The 17,642-nt window shown below is 52.2% G+C and overlaps 7 protein-coding genes across 7 annotated transcripts; 4 read left to right on the forward strand and 3 right to left on the reverse strand.

Annotated features, from left to right (window-relative positions):
* Positions 1–86: 86 nt before the first annotated feature.
* On the forward strand, positions 87–3,383 carry BD324DRAFT_576956 (hypothetical protein; the record flags this gene model as incomplete). The annotated part of the gene is made up of 11 exons (XM_022013225.1): positions 87–296; positions 350–480; positions 528–638; positions 687–748; positions 800–825; positions 873–1,151; positions 1,205–2,450; positions 2,535–2,746; positions 2,799–3,152; positions 3,212–3,259; positions 3,324–3,383. 11 exons carry the CDS (start codon positions 87–89, stop codon positions 3,381–3,383), a joined length of 2,739 nt encoding a protein of 912 aa, XP_021872993.1.
* Positions 3,384–3,952: 569 nt separating this feature from the next.
* BD324DRAFT_649220 (hypothetical protein) lies at positions 3,953–5,407 on the forward strand (the record flags this gene model as incomplete). Its single annotated transcript, XM_022017954.1, has 1 exon — positions 3,953–5,407. One exon carries the CDS (start codon positions 3,953–3,955, stop codon positions 5,405–5,407), a length of 1,455 nt encoding a protein of 484 aa, XP_021872994.1.
* Positions 5,408–5,591: 184 nt separating this feature from the next.
* BD324DRAFT_649221 (hypothetical protein) lies at positions 5,592–6,794 on the reverse strand (the record flags this gene model as incomplete). The annotated part of the gene is made up of 7 exons (XM_022017955.1): positions 5,592–5,711; positions 5,770–6,079; positions 6,137–6,346; positions 6,394–6,467; positions 6,512–6,604; positions 6,655–6,699; positions 6,744–6,794. The coding sequence occupies 7 exons, from the start codon at positions 6,792–6,794 to the stop codon at positions 5,592–5,594; spliced, it is 903 nt and encodes a 300-aa protein (XP_021872995.1).
* A 368-nt stretch (positions 6,795–7,162) lies between these two features.
* Positions 7,163–7,796, forward strand: BD324DRAFT_649222 (ribosomal protein S11-domain-containing protein; the record flags this gene model as incomplete). Its single annotated transcript, XM_022017956.1, has 4 exons — positions 7,163–7,177; positions 7,220–7,320; positions 7,381–7,483; positions 7,551–7,796. 4 exons carry the CDS (start codon positions 7,163–7,165, stop codon positions 7,794–7,796), a joined length of 465 nt encoding a protein of 154 aa, XP_021872996.1.
* Positions 7,797–8,086: 290 nt separating this feature from the next.
* On the reverse strand, positions 8,087–10,480 carry BD324DRAFT_577073 (hypothetical protein; the record flags this gene model as incomplete). The annotated part of the gene is made up of 6 exons (XM_022013236.1): positions 8,087–8,374; positions 8,431–8,492; positions 8,541–9,906; positions 9,955–10,160; positions 10,223–10,285; positions 10,339–10,480. 6 exons carry the CDS (start codon positions 10,478–10,480, stop codon positions 8,087–8,089), a joined length of 2,127 nt encoding a protein of 708 aa, XP_021872997.1.
* A 493-nt stretch (positions 10,481–10,973) lies between these two features.
* BD324DRAFT_618613 (hypothetical protein) lies at positions 10,974–13,757 on the forward strand. Its single transcript, XM_022015054.1, has 11 exons — positions 10,974–11,184; positions 11,238–11,278; positions 11,381–11,606; positions 11,659–11,759; positions 11,810–11,934; positions 11,989–12,062; positions 12,111–12,208; positions 12,255–12,529; positions 12,579–12,733; positions 12,783–13,296; positions 13,349–13,757. Exons 1-11 carry the CDS (start codon positions 11,076–11,078, stop codon positions 13,659–13,661), a joined length of 2,031 nt encoding a protein of 676 aa, XP_021872998.1. The 5' UTR covers positions 10,974–11,075; the 3' UTR covers positions 13,662–13,757.
* On the reverse strand, positions 13,758–17,589 carry BD324DRAFT_618615 (E1-E2 ATPase-domain-containing protein). The gene is made up of 5 exons (XM_022015055.1): positions 16,940–17,589; positions 16,666–16,898; positions 16,143–16,619; positions 14,103–16,083; positions 13,758–14,048 (listed from the first exon to the last, which is right to left on the reverse strand). Exons 1-5 carry the CDS (start codon positions 17,189–17,191, stop codon positions 13,797–13,799), a joined length of 3,195 nt encoding a protein of 1,064 aa, XP_021872999.1. The 5' UTR covers positions 17,192–17,589; the 3' UTR covers positions 13,758–13,796.
* Between the last annotated feature and the right edge of the window lie 53 nt (positions 17,590–17,642).

Raw genomic sequence — 17,642 nt, forward strand, 5'->3', positions numbered from 1 at the left:
GGATGCTTTGCTGCCATTGGACATTCCGACTCGAACACACTTGCTGCTGCTGCTCTCCTTGTGTATCATATCGATCATCATACACCATGAGGCATCTGACAAGTCTATCACGCTCAGCTGTAAGACTGGGCGGCGCTAGACATGCTGTCAGGTCATTCGCTTCGACTCCCCTCTCTAGCTCGTCCTCACTCTCTCGCTCTGATATCGTATTCGAGGCGGATGCTAGTAAAGTAGCAAAGGAAGTGAGGAAGAGAGGGATGGCGACAGAAATTTCCTCGGCGGGTAGCATGGATCGGGTGAGCTTCCACCACACATGCCCCCATGTGTCTCATCTCACTCGCTCGTACAGGACACCATCATTCGCCTGCTGTACTCTCTCGGCTCGAGACAAGAAGTCGAGCGATACCTGCGCATATTCACCTCGTCCTCGAAGGGTGCTTCGGGAGGTGTCTTGCCAGAAGCAAAATTCGCAGTCTTGAAGTGAGTCATTCTCAATCTTTAGTTCCTGCCAGCTCACGAAGGATCAGGGTCGGGGGTGCCATTCTGACCAACGAATTGGACGATCTCGCGTTGTCTCTATCCTTCTTGAATCGATTGGGTCTATTCCCGATTGTTTTGCATGGAGCTGGACCACAGCTGTGAGAGTGTCTCACCTATCATCTATGAGCTGCAACTGAATAGGGCAGGAACGATATCCTCGAGGCGGAAGGAGTGGTTCCAGACTATGAGGACGGAATTAGGATTACCGGTGAGTCACTGCAGTAATGCAACTCCATAAGTCATTAATGAATGTGCTTAGATGCAAAGACCCTCCAAGTTGCCCGCGTGAGTCACAGCACACTTCTGAAAGGCTCCAGCTCACAAATTTGCAGCGAGTGTTCCTCCAGGAGAACCTCAAACTCACTACCGCTCTTGAACGTCTCGGCACCCGCGCTCGGCCGATACCAACTGGAGTGTTCACTGCGGATTATCTCGACAAGAACAAGTACGGCCTCGTCGGGCGCATTACTCGTGTCGACAAGGCACCTATTGAAGCTGCTATTCGAGCTGGATGCTTGCCAATCTTGACGAGTTTGGCTGAGAATGCCGATGGACAGATTCTTAATGTCAATGCAGACGTCGCCGCAGGCGAGCTGGCGAGAGTTTTGGAGGTGAGCTTTTTTTTTTCGCGCTTTTGAGGAGATCAAGCTCAATTTTCGCCCAGCCCATGAAGATTGTCTATTTGAACGAGAAGGGTGGTCTCTTCCACGGGGTCACAGGCAAGAAGCTGTCGACTATCAACCTGGACGAGGAGTACGATTCACTGATGAAGGAATCTTGGGTCAAATTTGGAACCAAGCTCAAGCTTCGTGAGATCAAGGAACTCCTTGACACTCTTCCTCGGTCGTCATCTGTTGCTATCATCTCCACCGACATGTTGCAAAAGGAGTTGTTCACCGATGCGGGAGCAGGAACCTTGATCCGACGAGGCTACAAGCTCTACAAGCAAGACGCGACGGACGCCGTTGGATCTACTCAACTCCGTCAAGTATTCCAAGAACGTGACCCGGACGTCATCTCAGGCAAGAAGTCTGTCGCTGAGATCTTCGGAGATTTCAAAGCTACGCCTCATACGATCTACGGCGATGAACCTCTTGATGTCGTCGCTGTCGTGTCTCACCCGCCTGGCGAGACTCCCGTCATGACCAAATTCTTGCCTTCGCGACCTGGAATTCTCAACAAGATTGTCGACAACGTCTTTGACGCGGTCAAAAAGGATCACAAACGGTTGTTCTGGACAGCCAATGCAGACGACGAGAACCGGGCGTGGCACTTTGAGCGTGCGGACGGAAGCTTTACTCGTGCTGGTCGAAGTCTCTTTTGGTACGGTGTTCCCAATGTCAAGGAGGTCGAGGGCATTATCGATAAATTCGAGACGACTGGACGTATCGAGCGTGTCTTCCTTCCTGTTGGACCTAGTGTTCCTCCTCATCGACAGGCAGGAGCTGAGAGCGCGCGTGCATCCTCCACACTGTCGGGCCAACGCAGGCAATTTTCGACTTGCCCCGGACCGCAGGATTTTCGACGAGGGTACGCCACCGCGACGGACGTACCGCGTAAACGAGTCGCGTTGATCGGTGCAAGAGGCTACACCGGTCAGAATTTGGTCTCTTTGATCAACTCACATCCTCACCTCGATCTTACCCATGTCTCGTCTCGTGAGCTTGCCGGACTGCCTCTGAAAGGGTACTCCAAATCCGACGTCAAATACTCCAATCTCTCCGTTGAAGACGTAAAAAAGATGGAAGAGGACAATGTCGTTGATGCTTGGATTATGGCGCTCCCAAATGGGATCTGCAAACCATTCGTGGATGCTATTGAAGGTGCCAAAGAGAAGGGAGGCAAGGGTGTGATTATCGACCTGAGTGCCGACTATAGATTCGAGAAGGATTGGACGTATGGTCTACCGGGTGAGGCTCCGTTCCCTTGAAGATGCGAGACTGTGGAGTCCCTTGTAGACTGGAATGAAAGCTGAAATATGTCTCTTGCATCAGAAATCTACGGTCGAGATGTCGTCAAGGGCAGTTTGAGAATTTCCAACCCTGGATGCTACGCTACCAACATGCAGCTCTTGCTGGCACCGCTCATGCCCCACTTAGACCCCTCTCAAGCACCAACAGTGTATGGAGTCTCAGGATACTCTGGTGCAGGGACGAAGAGCGGGGAGAAGGATGTAGATGGGCACCCAAAGACCATGCCAAAAATTGTGAGTGAATATACTGCCCTTGATTTGGTCTCGCTGACCGTCCTTGCTCTAGGGTCCTTCCGATCTACGAGGCGGGATCCGACCCTACTCGCTCACGGACCACATTCACGAACGTGAATCTTCGACTCATCTCTCTACCCTTCTGGGCCAAGGATCAAATTTTCATCTCAGCTTTATTCCGACCGTCGCGCCTTGGTTCGCAGGAATCATATCGACCGTCTCTGCACCTCTGGCAAAATCCATGCGAGCGAGCGAGATCAATGAGTTATATCGGGAAAAATACGAACATGAGAGAATGTGTCACATCGCCAAAGAGGTCCCAGACGTTATTGACATTGAGGGGAAACACGGTTGGAAGATGGGCGGTGTGCAAGTTCACAGTTCTGGAAAGAGGGTAGTTGTAGTCGTGAGTCGGCCCCCAACACACATTATTTTGCCGCGAGGCATTGACAGAGCTTCCTTTAGGGAGTTTTGGATAACCTTTTGAAAGGCGCCGCAACGCAATGTCTGCAGGTGAGTTGAGATCGATCTGATCAGACCACTTTGAGATCTGCTGACATCACTCGCCTCGCGTCAGAACCTGAACTTGGCACTCGGTTACGATGAATTAGACGGCATCCCTCTGGACCAAATTTGACCTAAATGATGCATAGAATATAGTCAAAATGAGTCTCTCGAAGAAATCGGGACTCATCCCGACTTCCGAATCCCGAAAGGGGTTCAAATGCCAAACAGATGTACCAAAGTCGTCTCTGTGCGAAGCGATGTTAGCGAAGAGGTCAAGTTGTGAGCTGATAATCTGCACATCAGGTGAAACACCTCATCTGAAACCCATCCATGGGAGAATTTTGATTGACCGGGAGATAATGCATGTCTCGGCCGCTATGTATATTACCGCGTCCGCTTGAGCGCTCACGATGTCCTGTCGGAATGTTTCGTATGCTTTCGGGCTGCAAGACATCCCACAGCCTCCTCGTATCCGAATGCGATATGGCCATACTGTCATGAATCCCTCTGGCATACTCGACAGGTCACCGTCTTGGCCAGTATCTTCATACGGATCCGTCCTTGTCAACTGCGTTGAGCGCATACATTGATAAGACGAGACTTCTTCCGCAGGTCGGTCGAGATTTATTCTCCCCAAGTCCTTGACTCTTCCAGAGAAGGTCACAACATACAAGTCTGCCTAACGCTCGTCGGAACACCATGAACCGTGACCATCTTCAAGTTCACCTGAACGCCAAATCCACGACTTACGCCCTTGAGGCATCTCTTCCTTCTTGCGAAAGTGGCACTCCTCGCACTGAGCGCAATGCCCTGGCTTCAACATTTGCTGTCAAACCACACGCCGCCCGAATCGTTGTAGAAGGCGCCCCACCAATCCCGACGAGACGCTGCCGACCCCTTCCGCCAGTCCCTTCTGATACGCCTAGACCCACACTGGGCCGTATGCCAGTATGGCATGGGTTACATATGACACCTTACGATGGATCCCGTGAATCAGCCAAGAGAGACTTTGGATCAAGCCTCATGCAGGTCCCGCAATCTTCCCCTGTCGACATCTCGCTCAAGACCCGATTAGAATTTGATCTTGGACAACTCTTCCAGAGACTCGAATGCGAGAATAGATCCATCGATTCCACTTCATCTGCCCTTCAGCTGGATCTGGGGCCGCGATGTGGCGCACCTGAAGAAGAACCACCTGTCCAAGCGCCGGACGCTGCGCTGGGATCAGACCTCTCCTCGCCTCTTACGAATGACAACGTGCTCCGCTTCGATACGATTGATGCGATCAACTGTGATGAGGTGGAGTCTCCCCTCTGCGCATTGGACATCTTCTCGCCCCGACTTCCACCCGCTCCGGTTCTACGCAGTTTGACGGATCCTCATCCGATCTCTCCCTTGGCTCTGCCCTCCACTTTGGGAGTGGACCGAAAGGGTGAGAGGAGTTACTTCACGGTTACATCGTCTCAGGATCCTACATCCAGCGAAGGCGATAACAAGGTAGTCTCGAAGGCGCCCTTATCGAGTCTCGGTGCTCCTGGCTTGACGGCCAATCAGTCGACCCTGACCACAGGTTCATCTTGGGACCTGAGTTCCACGCAGTCTTCGTTCTCGATGGGACTCGGGGCCTCTATGACCTCCTGTTCGAGTCGATTCCTGAGTCTCAAGGAGAGAGATCATGAGGCTCAATCTCATACCACTCTGAGCGAGATCGTTTCGCGGACACAATCCGCCACGAGCCAGGACGAGCTGTCGACCCGAAGAGACTGGGACGATTTTGGCTTTCCTGTGCCAAGTCGATCATTTGACGCACTCTTCGAGCCATCTTTCCGAGTCCGGGCCGGCGAGCAGACTAAGCCGGTCAGAGACCTCCTCGACAAAGGCGATAAAGCGGAAGAACCCTGGCATTCCGGCTACACCTCCAGCGAGCTCGCTTTCGACATCGATGGTCTGCCACATATCTCACTGCCCGAAACGCTACTTGAAGATCCTCCAGACCCTCCAAAGACGTACCAGCTCCTTCCACGAGCATCCATCGCCACGGATACCTACATTGAAGTCGGAGCTTGGTGGAATGCGGCGGGTCTGAGAGGGCAGAACCGTTCTGAGCGGAGAAAATCAGCCATGGACTATGATTCGCTTCTTGAGCCGAGATAGCTTCGATTTATAAGAGCCTTCACCGGCAAGTCCTCGATTCACTGCGGGTCAGTGAACGGGGTAAAGTTGAGAGATTCCCATTTTTATGCCATCTGTATCGAAGAAATGCATACCTTGCCTGTCATACCGTAAGATTTCGGCATTATACAACTTGTGTACCTCTTCCTATTTGATACAGGGGTGTCTAGTCCGAGGGTTCGACCAAGGCACGACGCTCGTCATTTGTCTCCGGGCCATTGATAGAATTCCCGAAGTCATCGATTCCGAGCTCTCGCTGTCTCTTTTTCCAAAGCAGGCAGATAACCTAAAAGGCGGATCAGCAATTGCGTGCCGACTCGATCGTCGTGTGTTGAGACACTGACCAACAGCATCCCCTGCATCAAGCCTGTGATAGCATACGCCAACCAGCTTGTCCAGTCAGTCCCTGGTCGCAGGACCAAGCTGACAACGAATAGGACACTGCCGGGCACTTGGATAGCCATCGTACCGAGGCTCAGGGCACCGACGAGACCCGATTGGTACGTCCTGTAAATCTGCGGCGCGTATTGCAAGACAGCTAGAATAGTTGCTGAGACGCCTAGAAATGTAGCGAGGTACTGGAGGAGCGGATGAGGAGGGATAGTAGTTGGGAGAGTGTAGAGCAAAGCTAGGGAGAGGAGCAAGAGGAGGGATCTGGGGAAGGGTCAGGGGGTTTGCAGAGGTCGGGGGAACAAATGCGGACAGACATACACGTGCAGAACGATGACTAAACCCAGGGTCATTGCGAGCCTCCACTCTGGCGTCGTAGTGACTTTGAGCTTGTCCGTGTCTCCATCGGCGCCAGCATCGATAGTGTGGACGCTAGCTTGATCCGCCGTCGAGCCGTAAGCCTGAGGTGCGATAGGAAGGGTTCGCTGATACTTGAGATGCGGAGGGAAGTAGATCATGTACAAGACATGTCTAGTGCCCCATGAGCTGGTGATCCTGAGAGATACAGAGATGCTCACATGATGGAGAACAAAAGCCATTGAAGGAAGACTTGGAAGAATCCCAAAAGTGATTCGGCACAGCCCCATGGACTCTGTTATCGTCAGCTCGTGTTCGACCAAGACATCGTGAACTGACCTCGACTTTACAGCATCGTATCAGGGACCATTGGACGATCAAGAGGTTGAGCATCCCCGATGCTGAGGATGTCGCGCCAAGTAAGAGGTACCACTGCACCGGTTATCAGCCATGCAGAAAGAGAAGCGAATGAAATATCTGACCGGTGAGAATCCCTCGGATGTTTTCTTTCGGATGATACGAATATGCTGAGCCGATGTTGGTCAGTTGCAAGTCAAGCTACGCTCGGTACGCGAGGTTCACCTGTGGAAGATAGCTGACGACTAGGCCTGAGCACAAGCATATTGAGAGAGCTAGGGTCCACGGGTCGTGAGTCTGACTAGAAGTAAGCTAAGACAGCATTGTTTAGAGTTTCAGCTGACCTCTCTGCACTGTGCAAGATCCAGTCTCTCGCGTATCATCTCGTGTCCTGTCTGCTCATGAAATGGATAGAAACATGGGAATGATGGAATGAACGGTCTCGCCATTCTGTAACACGCGGGGTCCCCATCGTTGCCACTCGCAGACAAGAAGGGTGCCACTTTGAGCATTTCAGTAAACGCCGAAAAACTCCGAGTGCGCAGAAACCCCTTCGATCATCTGAATTGACCTTGAAATTCTCGCGACGATAGTGCCAGATTGAACTTGCTCATCAACCCCCTTCGATTCAAAATGGTCAGTGGGAACGTCTGATGGATGCTGCATTAGCTGATACTGTCTTCTCTTCAGGCTCCCAAGAAGGCAAGAGTTCAGCAGGAAACCGCCGTCTCCCTCGGTCCCCAGGTCCAGGAGGGTGAGAATGTCTTTGGTGTTGCCCACATTTTCGCTTCGTGAGTCTGCCTTGAAGCTAACGAAGACAGGGGATTCTTTGCTTACACTGCCTTGTGCAGGTTCAACGACACTTTCGTTCACGTCACCGATTTGACTGGAAAGGAAACTATCTCCCGAGTCACTGGAGGAATGAAGGTTAAGGCTGACCGAGATGAGTCTGGAGTGAGTTACAGCCTTCAGCTCCGCTCTATTGAATCAGGGAATGATTTGCTGACTTTTCAACCTTCAGCCTTACGCTGCCATGTTGGCCGCTCAGGACGTCGCTGCCAAATGCAAGGAAGTCGGAATCACTGCTCTCCACATCAAGCTCCGAGCTACCGGTGGAACTGGAACCAAGCAACCTGGACCAGGTGGTCAGGCCGCTCTCCGAGCTCTCGCTCGTGCAGGCATGAAGATTGGACGTATCGAGGATGTCACTCCTATTCCTTCCGACTGCACCAGGAGAAAGGGTGGTCGACGAGGAAGAAGATTGTAGGCTGGCAGCGTGGATCCGTGGCAATTGTGCTTGGTCCAGATGGAGCCCAAGGACAATGGGTTCACGGACGTCAGTCTTCGTCGCTTGACAGCACGCGTTCTGGTCATTCTTTTCTATCTGTACTCTCCTTTGTAGATTACTCTTGAAAGATGCTAGAATCCGTGGCTCGCTGAAATGGCGTGATTGACGTTACATGATGAAGACAGTCGTCTCGCGTGACTATAGATATACAGGCCTAGGGGTACAACAAGCATGGGCGGCGTCTAATGTGAACTGATTGAGATCTTCGGCTAATCATCCTCCTCCATCTCCTCTACAAGCGAGAGATTAGCGCCATAACAGGAGAAAAGTTGACACTCACCATCCTTGTCATCCTCGTCCATATCGTCCTCCTTCTCATCATCCTTTTCGTCGTCATCAAACGACTGCAACGAAGTAACTTCGTCCTTGGCCAATCCGAGGTTCTGCAAAACCGAGTAATTGAGACGGGAAGAAAACTTTTTGGTAGACGCAAACGTGTCGATAGCTTCTTTGGTCGAAGTGAAGGGACCTTGACGGGGTACACGCTTCTTGCGTTTCTGTTATTCCGAATCTCAGCACTCCATTCTATGGCATTTCCTCAGCTCAAACTCACCTTTGGCTTGTTTGGATCCAGGCCTCGAGCTTTGGCGTAAGCGGCTTTCTTAGCTTGTCGCTCTGGTCAAAATGTCAGACTCGGAGCACGCCAGGATACACTCTGCTCACCCTTGTCCTCCTCGAGCCATTTAGCATTATGATTGAGCCAGATCCTAGCCCTCAACTTCATCTCCTCGTCCTCCAGCACATAGTACCCCTCCAGCTCTAGATCATCTATATCCGGGAAATGAGTCTCTGGTCTCTGCTTCGCGTCCGACTCTCGCTTCGCTCTGGCGCGTTCACAGCACTCCAGCTCTAGCAATACTTCCTTCGGATCACGACCTGCCATCCAGCCTTTAACTCGTTCTCTCAGCTGTAAATCGTTCAGGTCGAGCAATCGCTTCTCCTCGGCAAAGATACGTTCTCCAAGGTAATTCAGGGTCGCGTCCTGGTCGTCCCACTTGTCGAAAGCGTTGAAGATTGCCTCGGAAGACATGCCTCCTGCGAATTCTCCCATGTGTTCATCAGGTTTCTCAGCATGGTGTTGAAAGGTGTCTGCAAGGGAGTCCAGTTGTGTCGATTCACCAACCAATGAATCGTCGATGCCAGACAAATCTGCAGAAGCAGCTGCCGTGGCCGCCCTGTTCCTCGCTTTGAATGCCCTGGCCTCTCGACGTCTCTCCGCTTCGACCTCTTCAGGATTATCACGGGCTGCAGACACCTCCGCCATGTAATCCTCCTGCTCCATCGCCTCGAGGTCGTGTTCGTCTCCTTCTGCGCCTTCATCCATCTGACCTATCTCTGCTGCCGCTGCTTGGATCGCATCTTGAACATCGTCGATTGTAGAGGGATTGGTCCTTTCCTTGCCTTTGCCTCTGCGGCCTCTCGACGCTCTTGTATTCTCATCATCGGAATCTTCAGCTTCATCACCCGCCGAGCCTCGCCTACTGCCCTCCGCTTCTGCTTCATCATCGAGCTCTCCATCTCGTTTCCGCTGTTCCTGGGCCAGAGCCTCCTTCAGCTTCTGGATCCTCTCGTCTTTCTTTTTCCGCTGTTTGACAGAAGGCGGGCGCTCCCCGAGTCCCTCGTCCAAAGCTGTCTCTTCCATCTTACTAAACTGATCTACCGTCTTCGTGGCGCTTGACGTCTGTGCGAATTCCAGAAGACGGCGCTTGATAGTCCACGGAGAGACTTTGACGACTTGGGCCACTTCTTCCGGTGTCCGGAGATATCCGTTCATCCTTGAAGCAATGACGAGACAGGCACCGCAGACTCCGGCCGGCCGACGACCCTGAGTCATCCAATCTGCTCTGAATCGTCGAACAAGTCGTGAAGCATCAGTAGCGATCTTGGATTCAATTGCTGTTTCTGGGAAATCGAGATGTTTGGCGAAACGGATGTTGTAGATTGCGGGGTCAACCTCAGGCAATAATTCCGGGAGGTTCAAAGTGGATCGAAGCCGGAGATAAGTTGCACCGAGCTCGTAGACGTTCACCTGAAGCAAAATGAGCACATGGTGCGGATATCTATCCTCTCGACTCACTGCCAATCTCTCGCTGAAGTCGATGAGCATGACATTCTCCTTGACCAACCTGCATTGTAGGTAAATGCAAGCCGCGAGTATGTATTCCGTCCGTCGACCTCGAGTGAATTTGTGATCGACGGCCAATCCAAACCATCTTGCAGCCATATGGGCAGTCTTGGTTTCGATCCGCATATCTTCCGCTATCATTTTGATCCGTTGTGTACCTAGCAAGAAGAGGTCATGGAGATGTGAGCATCCAAACCTGCAGGCCGGCAACGATGCTCACCTTGCGTCTTAACCTGGTGTGCCGTCTCCTCCTTAGCTCGTCCTCTAAATCCAGGAATACCAGCTGTCACAGGCGAGTGAGCATTGGAAAGAGGATCTGATCTGTCATCTACTCACTCGAAAAGTTGGACACAAATGTTCCTTGAACGTGAACTCTTCCTCCTGCTCCCTCGCTGAATCCCACCTCGGACATCAAGATGCCCTCCTCGACGATTCGACCACATTCTTGGCATCTGAGCGATGTGAGCACGAGCAACATCCTCCATCACCTGGGCTGCCCCTGACTCACACTACATTTCCAGCTCCATAGTCAGTCTCTAGGTTCGTTGACCCACACCCTCTACATGATTTCTGTTTCGCGCAGGATCAACCTGTCAGTCTCTAGTCGAATGGGCCGCCAAAAAAGGTCTAGGACGGATAGAACTCACAGCGGGCATGGCGACGGCAAAATGAGCCAGCCAGGAGCTGGGCGCGTGGTATAGCTTCCACTTGACGAGATTAGATCTGACCTCAGGTGTCGAACGATTCCAGCTTGGACCGCTTCGACATTGAAGTCGGTGGTCAAAGTGCAATGAAGGATGATGACCACCACCGATGAATATTTTTGCTGCTTTTCTTATTGACAGACTCGAACGCAGCATCCCCAAATTTTTGATTCCGTGAACTCGCTTCTTTTCATACTATCGACTACACCAATCCAGCTGATTTATGATTTTCCCCTCTTAATCGCTCCCGCGCCTCCGATAGTATCCAACGGCGCATTCCGCCAAAATGGGAACACAAGAACCATATCCATCGTCCACCTCGACGACCACTATTCTGCATTCCATCTCTGGCAGCTACCGGTCGCCAGCATGACGCGTCTTCGTCAGACTGAAGCTCTATTAGGGAGCAAGGTGTTTCAAAAAGTCAGAGATACCCCAGTGTTGGTCGTAGGTGCAGGAGGTATCGGCTGCGAGCTACGTGAGTGCCAGTATGTTGGAGATGGGTATGGACACAAAAATAACATGGCATAGTCAAAAATCTGGTCTTGGTTGGCTTCTCGAACATCGAGATCGTGAGTGACCAGCTATCGTGAGAGCTGCTATAGGCAGTCATTGAGTTCACTGCATGACGTTCCAAGGATGCTAATTAGACGTTTGCTGACGAGATACTCCAGATTGACCTCGACATCATCGACCTATCCAACCTCAATCGTCAATTCCTCTTTCGCAAACCTGACATCTCGAAATCGAAAGCCATCACTGCAGCAGCAGCTGCTAGGCATTTCAATCCCTCCTCCGGGATCAAAATCCATCCAAGACATGGTAACGTCAAGGAAGGTCAAAACGATATTGAGTGGATCAAGGGCTTTGGACTGGTCATGAACGCGTTGGATAACATGGGTGAGTTCAATCGTTTTTTGAGGTATCGGACCTTTTTGAACATCCTCCTCAGATGCCCGCCGACATGTCAACAAGTTATGTCAGGCCGCTGGGGTCCCCCTCATCGAATCAGGCACAGCTGGATACCTCGGTCAGGTGACGCCGTTCTGGCGGGTGGGTCACTTCACAGGAAAAGAAGGCGATGAAGCTCATAAGGCGAACAGGACCGAACTGAATGCTTTGACTGCGTCACGAAGCCGACGCCGAAGACATTTCCCGTCTGTACGATCAGAGCGACTCCCAGCGAACCCATACATTGTATCGTATGGGCGAAGAGCTACCTTTTTGGGTGATTTTAATCCCTCGACATCGGCTGGAGGGCAGCTAGCTGACTTCCACACAGCAAGCTATTCGGCGAGGATGACGAGGCTTTGGATACGGAAGAGCTGGATAAGGCCCAAGCGGCTGGCGAGAATGGTGAGTATGCCTACAGCACGGAGAATTTCTTGGCTGAGCCTGTTTTAGCGGAGGAGATCGAGCAATTGAAACATGAAGCGGCGGCTTTCAGACAAGTCAGAGCACAGCTTGGAGAAGAGGATGGCCCAAAGCGGGTGTTTGAAAAGGTCAGCTCGATTCATTGGTATGGTCTGTAGCTGACATGTACATCAGGTCTTCCATGAGGACATTAGCAAGCTTCTAGCGATGGAGGATATGTGGAAGGTGCCTGGTCGGGTCAAGCCAGTCCCCTTGGGCTACGACGCGATTGTCCTCGGTGACTTTGTCGCTCCTCCTCTGCGTTCGGGTCCGGTCGCCCAGACGAATGGTAGACCTGTGCCAGAGAGAAATGGCGAGAGCAGTACGAGTGCGCTCAATGCCAACTCGAAGCAGCTCAAGGATCAGAGGGAATTGACAGTGAAGGAGAACCTGGACATGTTCATCGATAGGTCAGAGATAGCGGATCTCCGTGCGACATTGTATTAACGGGAGTCGCAGTTGTCGCCGGTTATCCGCACGAATGATCTCTCAACCTGACATTGTACTTTCTTTCGACAAGGATGACGATGACACGCTCGACTTCGTTCTTGCCACTGCTAACCTCCGAGCTATCGCATACGGAATCCCTACCAAAACCCGTTTTCAAGTCAAAGGTGAGCTGGCGAATACCCGCGTCAAATTTCGGTCGTTGACTCTATGAAGAAATGGCCGGTAACATCATTCCCGCTATCGCCACGACTAACGCTATCATTGCCGGGCTTATCGTCATGCAAGCCATAAATCTCCTCTCCTCTAATATTGACAAGGCTACAAATGTCTTTCTCCGGTCAGACCCTGCGAAACCGTTGGGCATTTACAAGCTGCAACCCCCGAATCCCGCTTGTGCCGTTTGTCGAGATATCTACGTTCCCTTCAAAGTGGATGTTAGCAAATGTACGCTCGGTACATTTGTGGACAAGGTCGTCAAAGAGTGGTTACCCAAGGGTCTCGGGGCTTCCAACGGGAATGCAAATGGTCACGCAGAGGAAGATGAAGAGATCAACACTGAAGAAGTCGAATGGAGCGTCTACGAGTCGACCAGGATACTGGCTGACCCAGATTTCAACGATAATTATGAAAAGACTCTCGAGGAGCTCGAAGTGGTCAGGGGAAAGATGCTGACAGTGAGGGATGAAGACGATCAATTTAGAGCAGTCCATTTCTGTATCGTCGCGCCGTGAGTCTCTGCGCCGCCAGATAAGCCGAGTGCTGACCTATGTCACGCGCAGTGACCCAAACGCTACGAATACTTATACTCTGCCTCCATCACCTCCTGGCATCCCTCGAAAGCCCAAAAAAGCTATCGCCCCCGCCGACGATAGCGATTCCTCGCCTCCACCTCAAGCTATGGATGCCCCGGCAGCTAGAAGGACAGGCCTGACCCCTAGCGAGGCAGTTTCGAAAAAACGGGCAGCAGGAGATGACGATGATGATGGTGTCGTCACAGTCGCGTCTGACGGTCAAGATAGTCGAAAGAAGCGCAAGGTGGACGCTGTGGTGGATATGACGGGCGACGATGATGATATCGAGTTGATAGAATGAATCATCGGAGTCTCATAATGGTTGAGAAAAGTCAGACGGGGAGGATGAGATTGGAGTAATATGGCGAGACGTCTTGTGTTCATAATGCATGCTGCTGGACCAGTCTCGATCCCATGCATCAGATGCAATGCGGCCTTACACTCGGGGCGGACGACTCTCTACTGATCTATTTTCCGCATCTAACGGGATTGCCTCGTACTCTGTAGCTGATGGCCTCCGTGAGGACGATCCCCGTACCCAATTCACCAGGTATCGCACAATTCCTGTCGTTCGGATGTCATATGAGATGGATCGAATCCCTGTATATAGCTCCGAGAGGCCGACACGCAATCCTCCAGGAGTATACGGTTCGCCAGGCATAATGGAGGATCTTGGGCGTCGCCACCACTATAGGCTCAGTCAATTACAGTTTCTCGCTGATCAAAGACATGCTTGACCCACCTTCAAAGTCAAGGACGACAAGACCACCGAGACGCTCGAGAAGGCCATCGCCATCGCTGCCATCATGGGATGCAAGTGGATACCCCAAGGGAGGAATATACCCATAGCAAGCGGTATCATGAGCAGATTGTAACAGCAGGCCCAAACGAGATTGGCCTTGATCTTGCTGAATATCGTTCGGCCAAGATGTAAGGCCGCAACGACGTCGAGCAAGTCTGATCGGACGAGCACGAGATCAGCAGCTTCGATCGCTACTGATGCACCGGATGAGAGCGCTATACCGAGGGACGCAGCGGCCAAAGCGGGTGAATCGTTGATCCCATCTCCGACCATTGCGACGCCTCCAGCAGTCCGTTGCATGATGTCTAGAATGACTTTGGCTTTGCCCTTTGGGGATACACCTGCATAAATCTCCGATTCGTCGATACCGACTTGACGGGCAACGGCACGAGCGGTTGATTCCGCATCACCAGTGAGGAGGGACACTTGGATGCCCATCTTTCGAAGGCTTGCGATTGCGTGCGCGGATGAGGCTTTTGGCCGGTCAGACAGAGCCAGAGCGAGGACGGGGATAGGGGAAGAGGATGGTCGGATGATCGAGACGTAGACTATGGTGCGGAGTGAATCGGAGTGCAAGTCTGAGAAAGCAGCGAGGCTCCTAGGCAAGGCTGCTTGACCGGTCGCTTCAGCGGATTTGGAGGACGAAGTCAGGACGAATTCTGCCTTGCCGACCCTCAGACGTTCCTTGATTTGACTGTTCGGGAGTTGAATCAACGCCTCAACGCCTTCACCGGGGACGGTTTCGAAGTCCAGAACCTCGCCTAGAGGAGGAGGCAATCCAGCGTTCGAAAGGACCTCACGGCCATGAGCAGCGACGGCGACTGCTAAAGGATGCTCTGATCGACTTTCAGCGAGTGACAGAAGAGCAAGCAGTGTATGACGTTGTAGAGGCGGGGCAAGGGTGGTTCGCGATAGGTCTCGGTTCTCGTTTGACGAATCAACGAGCTCGTGGACCAACTCGTTCGACGTGGCCCAAACGATTTCACTGACTTGAACTTTGCCTTCCGTCACCGTTCCAGTCTTATCCAGAATGACTCGTTTGATGTTCCTGCAAGCTTCCAGCGCTTTGCCACCCTTGATCAAGATTCCATTCTGAGCTCCAACCCCCGTTCCCACCATGACGGCTGTCGGCGTGCTGAGACCCAGAGCGCATGGGCAAGCAACGACCACGACCGAGATACAGAGTTTGAGACAGACTCCAAATTTACTGACTCCTGGCGAGCTAAAGATGGAGGGTAGGGAAGAAGTCGAATCCATTTCTGATATTGCCAGCCACGCAATCAAAGTCAACAGTGCCAGAGATAGGACAATGGGGACGAATATACCAGCGACACGGTCTGCGAACTGCTGGACAGGTGCTTTTGAAGTCTGAGCATCCTCGACGAGCTTGACAATCTGTGACAGGGCCGTATCTTTGCCAGCGCGAGTGACTCGAAAAGTGACGGTTCCAAGGCCGTTGACCGTCCCGCCGATGACTTGCGAATCGACGATTTTGGCCACCGGGATTGATTCGCCAGTGACCATTGACTCGTCAACTGAGGTCGATCCAGTGAGAACAATGCCATCCGCGGGAATTTTTTCGCCAGGAATGAGCAGGACGACGTCTCCGACTTGCACTAGCTCCGTTGGGATCTTGCGAGTCTCAGTAGATGGGTCAAATGCTGCGCCTTCTGCGGGAGGCGTGACGAAAATGGTGGCGGAGGACGGAGTCAACGCCATCAGGTCGGTCAGCGCAGCGGAGGTCTTTCCTTTCGCCAAATTTTCAATATATCGTCCAAGCGAGACAAAGGTGATGAGCATAGTGGATGTGTCAAAGTAGGTCTGGGGGTGATAACTTGGATCTGTGTTGAAGAGAGCGAGGAAAAGTGCTCCTACAGAGTACCCAAAGGCCAGCGAGGTACCGATGACAACGAGGACATCCCTAAGCATGGCTGTCAGTCGGTCCTAGGCTAGGCTCAAGATTGGGCTTATGGTACTCACATCGTGGCCGACTTGTGCTTCAGAGCTTTCCAGGCATTGACATAGAATCGCCTGGCGAGTCTAGTCTGTACCGGGATCGTCAAGGCGAGACAGACAAGCTCGCCGAGGTAAACGCCGTGATAGACTCGGAGCATTGTCCAGCCCATCAACCAGTGAGGAAGGTACATGCTCATCATGCCGATGATGAAGTTGGGAATGGCAAAGCACGCCGAGAGGAGGAAAATGCGCTTCCATCGTGCTGTGTCTTTATGCTTGCGTAAAGAGTCAAGTTGCGAGTCGTTAGTTGTTGAAGTCGGGAGGAAAGAAAGGTTTGGAAAGGCTTCTGCGAGTGAGTCGACCAGCGTCCGCAAGGAGATAAGCAATGGGGAATGAGAGATGTAGAAGGTGTCTGGAGGGCTTGAGAAAGCAGCATTGTGTACCCCAGCGTACGATTGGGCGGCAGCGACGATGTCCGCTTGTTGAGTCTCGTCTTCGAGCCTATTGATTGTTAGCATGGAGCCACCGAGTCTCTCGAGTCGCTCACCCGTATATCCTGAGCTGGACATCGTCTACTTCGCTTTGCTCCACCACTTCAGCTTCGAAGCCTATATCCTCTATCTCCTCGGCGATCTTCGCATCTGTCCAGCATTCTCCAGACTCCCTGACATAGCTCTCGTCGTATTCCACCACTCCGCGCTCTGCGAGCAGGGAAATTTGAACAGATTTGATACCAGGTTGAAGAAGCTGAGACTCAATGGAGGCGACACAAGCACCACACTAAGCGTCTCAGCAAGCAGTAGCCCTTCGGTGCGACTCACGGTCATTCCTCCGATTCTCATCTCAATCTTATTCAGGTTTGCCGAGGACGATGGGCCAGCCTTGGCGAGACTACTCGGACCAGCCTTGTAATCTTCCTCGGTATATAGTGGATGTCCATTCTCCTCATCGTCATCTGTGCCCGAGAACAAGTTTGAGAATGTGGAGAAGAATCGAGCCGAGGGGGATGACGGGGACGAAGGGGAGGAGAGATTGCCAGTTCGGAGTATGCGAGGTGTACTGGGTGCCGACATGTTGCAGGTCTGACTCGATTGCACTGTTTACAAGGCGGTTCGATAGCAAGTTTCAGCCTTCAGGATTCGGCCCTCTTCCCAGGTGTGGAAGTCGTTGCAGCGCAGGCCTTGTTGTGCAAGAAGTAATAAGGTGGTTGCCGTGGAAGCGGTGTACGTGTTGATGATATTCTGAGCGCCTCTTTCGCTGAGTAATAATGATAATAATAGTCAAAGGAGATGAGAAATAGAGGACGTGGGCGTGGACAACAAACGTCTCGAGGGACGGTGGTCGATCCGCCCCAGAAAGTCGTCTAGATACCGGATCCAATTGCCGTCGCCGCCCCTGTCGTCTTTGAGCTCAGAACCTTGTTATAGACGCTGCTGCTGCTGCTGCTGTTGCTGCTGCTCCTCCTTCATTGTCTCAGGTCGCGCGAAGGCGCACTTTCCTCCACTTTCCATTTTTTGAGACGGA

The sequence above is a fragment of the Kockovaella imperatae genome (genome assembly GCF_002102565.1).
Source record: "Kockovaella imperatae strain NRRL Y-17943 chromosome Unknown BD324scaffold_3, whole genome shotgun sequence".
Lineage (NCBI taxonomy): Eukaryota > Fungi > Basidiomycota > Tremellomycetes > Tremellales > Cuniculitremaceae > Kockovaella > Kockovaella imperatae.

What these genes read in the sequence shown, in the direction of transcription:
- BD324DRAFT_618613 (XM_022015054.1), top strand. Translation starts at nt 11,076, where the DNA reads ATGACGCGTCTTCGTCAGACTGAAGCTCTATTAGGGAGCAAGGTGTTT. An exon ending in CTGGACATGTTCATCGATAG is followed by an intron (nt 12,530 to 12,578) that starts GTCAGAGATAGC and finishes CGGGAGTCGCAG; the next exon opens with TTGTCGCCGGTTATCCGCAC. An exon ending in AACCCGTTTTCAAGTCAAAG is followed by an intron (nt 12,734 to 12,782) that starts GTGAGCTGGCGA and finishes GACTCTATGAAG; the next exon opens with AAATGGCCGGTAACATCATT.
- BD324DRAFT_618615 (XM_022015055.1), bottom strand. Translation starts at nt 17,191, where the DNA reads ATGTCGGCACCCAGTACACCTCGCATACTCCGAACTGGCAATCTCTCC. An exon ending in TGAGAATCGGAGGAATGACC is followed by an intron (nt 16,899 to 16,939) that starts GTGAGTCGCACC and finishes TGAGACGCTTAG; the next exon opens with TGTGGTGCTTGTGTCGCCTC. An exon ending in AAGCACAAGTCGGCCACGAT is followed by an intron (nt 16,084 to 16,142) that starts GTGAGTACCATA and finishes AGCCATGCTTAG; the next exon opens with GGATGTCCTCGTTGTCATCG.